Below are 7,010 nucleotides of genomic sequence, written 5' to 3'. Positions count from 1 at the left end.
ATATGTTCTGTGTCATTTTCAGAAATCCAGAAATTATTTTCTTCTGTATACCTGCTTTTTTCACCAAAACAAAATGATGATTATAGTTCAGGTTTTTCCAGATTGGCACTGAATTAAAGGAAAGTTTATGTTATAATCTTTCTTCCTTTTATATGTTCATATGGCATACCTCTATTTTGATCACAATAGCTAAATAACTGAAGGCCTATATTTGGACCATTTTTTGTTGCTGGCCATACTGGTCCAAAGCTAGTTGGAAAGCCTCCATTTGTTCTATTATCCATGGTGGTAGAAAAAGGCATACATGGAAAATGCTGAACAATGGAATTAAATGTGCAAGATGCACTGGCTAGCTATGAGGATGTGAAAAGCTAATTATTACCTAAATGGGAGAAGACAATCATGATCATCTGATCCAGTCCTAACAATATAAATAACAGCCTATCTCTGTTTTAAGCATCAACATCTGATACAGTACCATGAAGACATTTGGTATCTTCCTTCTTATAGGCTTTCTTGTCCTTTGGTCAGAGATATCATCTGCATCTGGAACAAGGATTTTCAGAGGTAAGTATCAAAACCTATATTTCCAAACTTAGGTCAGTGTATTGCGTTTGTTTCAACTGAAGATGTAGATATTTTATTCTAATATGGTGAGTAGTCAATATATAGCTTATGTAAAACAGTAGATGGCCTATTGAGGAAAAATATCAATCCATTATGCTTAGGTCTGGAATCATGGTGGTGTGTTTTGGAAGATAGAAGCAAGAAGATTACTACAAAATGTGGCCTGCTAGCATCCCTTTTGTGGCTTCAGATTCACCCCAGTTGATGAGCCCATATGTCTGAGACCCGTTTTGTATTTCCAATATGTTTGAAATTTCAAACATTTCAAAATAGTTGAACTAAGCTTTTTATATGCTGAAAAAATGCATTTAACTGCCAGAAATGCCTGAATTCCACTGCCAAAATGTGCCGTCTCATGCCTGCTGTGGCCCGCAGTTTGACAGGAATTAAATTCCCTTTATGTAGTATAATTTAATGGATTAGGGAACAGCATTGGATGGGTGGAGTATGTTATTCGAAGTTTAATTATTCTGGGTTCAGGGTAATTAAAAAAATAAAGTAGCATAGTTACTATTCTGTAACCACCCTCTGGTGGTAGGGGCTTGACAAGGATTAGCTTTTCCCCAGTTTAGGTTTTAGGGAGAAACAAAACAACAGAAGTGCTAGAATGGCCCAGTCTGATATTCTGGGAATTATAATTTAGGATACAAAATAACATTATCTTCATTATGAAATTGGCATTCAACATGAATATATGTTTCACTGATGAGGTGTTTTGGAGACTCCAATTAGGGCCCAAAATAATTTGCCCTTCAGATTGAGGGTTTTGTGGTTTATGTGAGGAAAGTTTCAAGATGGAATACTTCTAGCACAGGTTTTAGCACTCAAGGTGAATTCAAGAAGCATTAACATGTAAGCTTGTCTTCAATGTCACATCTTTTTTCCCCCTGTACTGTATTGTAGAGAAACCAGGATTCTGTCCATTTATTCGTGAAAAATGTCGGATGCTCAATCCACCCAATGACTGTGATTATGACTTTCAATGCAGTGGCTACCTGAAGTGTTGTGAAGGGATATGTGGGAGGGAGTGCCTTCCACCAGTATATGGTACAGTATGCACTGAGATTATGGTATTATAAGATATGAGACAGCCAATGGTTCTAGGATTGATCTATACATGAAAAACATAGACTATTCTTACAAAGGAAAACGACCCTGAAAATAGATAGTAGTGCTGTCCCAAAATGCACAAACAATTCTGACTGGAGTAGAAGAGAAATAATAGTATACGATGGTGTATAACTAGTGGTAGAGAAGAGTCCTTTTTATTAGCTTTACCAGTGGTGGATTCAGCCAGTTCTATACGATTCAGAAAAACCAGTAGCGGTGACAGCGGGAGGCTCCGCCCCCTGCCCCCCCCCCCAAGACATCATCACGTCCTGTTTTTGATTATCTGTGCATGCACGGAGGTCACATTTGCGAACCAGTAATGAAGGTAAATGAATACCACCCCTAAACTTGACACTATGACAACAAGACATGCTGTTTGAACATCATAGTTCTAAAGCCTGTCATGGGCATCATAGTTTATGGCCTATCAGGCATTCTGATTTGTGTGGCATTTTCAGTATGATCCAGTAATGCTTCTTGTGAATTCTGCATTACTTCTATGAACATAAATAGCTGGTATGCACATAATCACTCCAAGGATGTTTGGGATTACATGTTAATCTTTGCCTTACGACTGTATTGACAAATGAGTAATTCACATTCATATTATTCGTATAATCTTGATCAGCAGAGTCACAGTTATTGATTAAGACGCAATACTGCAAAAACGAAGCAATCGATATATTTCTGATTAAGAAATACATTTTAAAATATTTACAATCTGTCTTTTCATTTTGATAAGGGGCCATGAGATTCCTTACATTTAAAATTGAGTATTAAATAAGTACAGTAAAATCTTAGAGCCCTAACCATTAGTATAAGAGTCAGGACTATGAAATTTAACATGGACAATATATCTGATAGGAAAAAAATGTGGTCCCAAAGGCATTTAGGCATTTTAACTTGCATTATGGATTGTGGTTTTTATTGTTGTGAGCCGCCTGAGTCCGTTGGAGATAGGGCAGCATATAAGCCTAATAAAATAAATAAATAAATAAATAAATAAATAAATAAATAAATAAATAAATAAATAAATAAATAAATAAAAAATAAAATAAAATAAAATAAAATAAAATAAAATTTGAATTGTTCCTTTGAATGAATTTGAAGGTTGGACCAATCATGTTTTAGAGTGATATGATTTCAAATGTTACTACACCTAAAGATGTATAATTAATTCTCACATTCAGGGAAGGACATATATTTAAGGCTAATGTCAGCTTGGCTACTACCAAACTAAATACAAAAAGAAGATCCCAGTGTTAACCTGACTTCGTCTTAGCTTTTCCTTATAGGGCAATTCATTATTGTTCATTGATCTTGCATATAAGGAACACTGGTGGTGCAGTGGTTAGAATGTAATATTGCAGGCTAACTCTGCCCACCGTCTGGATTTTGATCCTGAGGGGGCTTGAGTTTGACTCAGCCTTCCATCCTTCTGAGGTCGGTAAAATGATGACCCAAATTGTTGGGGGTCAATATGCTGACATTGTAAACTGCTCAGAGAGTGTTTTAAAGCATTATGGAGCAGTACATAAATCTAAGTGCTATTGCTATTATGTTGTAATATATTCCAGATTCTTTTGCAAGAAGCACAATCCAACTATGAATCCAAATGTGTTATTATTTAAATTTTTCATTTATGCTTTTGCGGTTTTCTAGCTTCTCAGATATTTTCCAGAACTGTTAGATGTTACAAGAATAACCCATTTTTTATGTACTGGGACTGCTAAAATCAATAATACAATCTTATCTGAGCATTGGATTCACTGGAAAACATATTGAACCATGGTAAGTGGCTACATGGATAGGTCTTTTCAATAGTAGACTCACAACCTTGCACAGTTTTGTCCCCTTTGAGTTTGTGTAATACCTTTGCTATGTTCAAGAGGTGCCTGCATCTAGTGGAGCTTGGATAAACTGAAAAAGGATAAGAAGCAATGAACTCCTTAGTATTTGGATCGGATACCACCAAGAAACCTTTGGGAATAGACATGATCAGATGCTAGAAAACCATCCTAGAAGATCCAATGGCAAATCACTTCCATATTGTTTCCAGGAAAACAACAACCCGGATGTGTCCATGTCAAAACCAGAACTAAAAAGATCCTTTATCCTTTCAAAATTCTTTCATTCTTCAAAGGATTTATATATATATAACTCCTTAGTCTCCCAATGGGCAGCAGAGTGTTTGCTGGCTGCCAGAAAAAAAAAGCCTAGAAACTAGTGGATTGTGATTTCACTTAACTAGGACTACATAAAAATCTTGGTTTACGTAGGAAGAACCTGGCTAAAGAGGAAGGCGCACAAGCACGAAGCCGAAGCACGAGCACGAAGCCGAAGACACCAGCCTGAAGATGACGAGTGGCACCTCGTCGAAACATCGCCAAGATACTCTCAATCTTACACGGGAAAAGACCCGAATACACCAAAACTTGCATATATATAAATATATCTCTCATTTCTTTTGCTTGCAATATTTTTAGTAGTTCTACTATATTTCTACTATATTTAGCCTCAACTAAATACAATAATCAACTAAATACAATAATAAAATAAATAAATAATCAAGGAGAGAAGCAACTTAGAACTAAGGAGAAATTTCCTGACAGTTAGAACAATTAATAAGTGGAACAACTTGCCTCCAGAAGTTGTGAATGCCCCAACACTGGAAGTTTTTAAGAAGATGTTGGATAACCATTTGTCTGAAGTGGTGTAGAGTTTCCTGCCTAAGCAGGGGGTTGGCCTAGAAGACCTCCAAGGTCCCTTCTAACTCTGTTATTCTATTCTATTCTATTCTATTCTATCTGTTTTTCGGCAGGGGTTTTACTTTTTATTGTTTTAGAATTAGTTTTTAGTTATGTCACTATTTATTTATTTGCATGTTTGTTTGTTTATTTATTTTCAAGATTTATAAGGCCACCCAGCATAAACAATGGGATTCTGGGTAGTGTACAGCATAAAAAACAAAAAAAAATTCACCATACAACAATTAATACAAAATGTAAAGCATAAATTGGTAACCAGCAAATAAAGGGGATTCTCACTCAAACGGCCCCTAATGTTTGGGGGAAGAGCAGGGGCAACCATCGAAAAATCATACCTCCTAAGTCCCATAAATTGACAAGTTTTAAAAGACGCAACCTGAAACATATCCTCCCTGTGGACAGTTTTTGCTATTGAATGTTATTAAATTTATCAAAAAATGGTACAACTGGCTGGACATTAGGAATAGTGGATAAAAACGATTGGGAAAAAATTTCAAACGGAAAGTGCTTGTAGGATAATGCATAAAATTAATATTATTTGCGAAGGAAGTTATAGAGTACTAAGGGATAATGGGACAGGAAAGATATATATATTATAAGGAGAATTAGGGGGAAATGTAAACAATAGAAGATTACCGTTACGAAACTGTTATAAAAAGGGAATATATGTTTTGTGTTTGTCATATTGTGTTGTTTTATAAATACCGTGTTTCCCCAAAAATAAGACCCTGTCTTACATTTTTTTTGAACCCCGAAATAAGCCCTTAGCTTTATTTTCGGGGAGGTCTTATTATTTGGGGGCACCTGGAGCAAGATGGTTCTCCTCTTGTCATCTTACCTGATTTCCAGCTCTGTTTAAATACTTTTGGGGTGGGCTTATTTTTGGGGGGGAGGCTTGTTTTAGTGCATGCACTCAAAAGCCCGATTGGGTTTGTTATCAGGGGATGTCTTATTTTCAGGGAAACAGGATAAATTTTAAAAAAATTAAAAAAGAAATAAAACCATACCTTTCAGACAGAGTTTGCAAACTGCATAACCCACCCGATCACTTTAGACTAGTTTCCAACCTATATTTCTCGAGTGTAATGATAGCCTTTAATTCAACAGATGCCTTGTTTTTTCCTTTTAGGATAATGACCTGCTACTCTGAAGGATACCTAACATCAACAGTGCTTCACCCACGCACATTCTTGCGGTGAAGAGTCAACAGCCAAATATTCAACTCATCTGCAGAAGGAAAATCCATTTAGATTATTTGTTGATTGGCATCTTCAAAAGACAGCCAACATGCTGTAGGTGGACTAGTGATGTTTACTTAATGCTAACAGGCTAATCTACTTCAAAAGGCTGTTGTGAAGAAAGAAATTATAATGTACATGTTTGAACTACCAGAGGAAAAGTGAGATAGGAATGAAATAAATAAACACCTATGCATATGCATACATACATAACACATCCACCATGAATATATTCATTGACCCATATCTATTGCAAACCACAAGAATTTAAAATACGAGGCAAAATAAAACAACAATATAAAAAATTACCAAGAAAAGCATCTCGTATATTTTTTAAAAATGTTAAAACAGCATTAAATTTCACTAGAAAGTTACAACAAGGAGATCCATCTACTACAGTAGTCAAAAGTGCCACAAATAGGGTGTTTTATCTTAAGAGTGGGAAAACATTACAGAGGGCAGTGATGATAACATAAAAGATCTAATAACCCGGCCATGGCTATATGTTCTTCCTTGGTGACCAAGGTAACAAGCATGTCAATTGAGAGATAAATGCTCAGATCAGCTTGTCCTAAATTGATCTGGGCTGTATATGTTGAAGAAGCTAATGGGTCTTTGCAGGGATCACATGAGACGAGCAATCATTAGATTCAGCCTAGGTTACCTCCATGATTTATAGATACACAATGATCAATAACTGGCCAAAATATTATTTTGCTTTTTATCCCAAACTTCTGGGTCTATCAAGATGGAATTATTGACCAATAAAGTTCTCTTTAACCAATTCTCTATTAGAAATAAAATGATTACCAACTAGTGTATGTGTTGTGACCCAGGCCCAAGTAAGTAGTAGGAAAATCAGTCAGTGAAAAAAACAAACAAACTTTATTCGAACAGCTGAGAATTTCCATTCATTCCCAGCGTCATTCAACTAAATTAAAGCAAATTCCTCCCAACACAAATTCCTCAGTCGTATCGCAAATCTTGGTCCAATTAGGCAAACTGCCAAAGCCCGTTCTTGGCAAACGTTCAGAAGTCACAGATACAACAATGAATACAAGACGTAGACGAAGAAGAAGATGAAGCTACCAACGTTGTTTTCCAGCAAAGGTCAAACATCATTGCTGGTCTGCTTTAAGCCTTATGGGAGGGGCCAATCATCTCTTGGCCCTACTCCTGAGTTGTCCTCTTTGCTTGAGCTGCTCTTGCCTTCTGGCAGCTCTTCTCATGCATGCATTAGGAACAGGATCCTGCTGTTCCTTTGCCT

General features: G+C 36.3%; 1 protein-coding gene across 1 annotated transcript; it reads left to right on the top strand.

The window, feature by feature from the left end:
* Positions 1 to 464: 464 nt before the first annotated feature.
* On the top strand, positions 465 to 6,051 carry LOC117663618 (antileukoproteinase-like). The gene is made up of 3 exons (XM_034413896.2): positions 465 to 567; positions 1,531 to 1,674; positions 5,635 to 6,051. The coding sequence occupies exons 1-3, from the start codon at positions 480 to 482 to the stop codon at positions 5,637 to 5,639; spliced, it is 237 nt and encodes a 78-aa protein (XP_034269787.1). The 5' UTR covers positions 465 to 479; the 3' UTR covers positions 5,640 to 6,051.
* Positions 6,052 to 7,010: the final 959 nt, after the last annotated feature.

This window comes from Pantherophis guttatus, chromosome 3 (assembly GCF_059756535.1).
Source record: "Pantherophis guttatus breed Tessera chromosome 3, ASM5975653v1, whole genome shotgun sequence".
Taxonomy (NCBI): domain Eukaryota; kingdom Metazoa; phylum Chordata; class Lepidosauria; order Squamata; family Colubridae; genus Pantherophis; species Pantherophis guttatus.
This window is presented reverse-complemented; position numbering and strand designations above follow the sequence as displayed.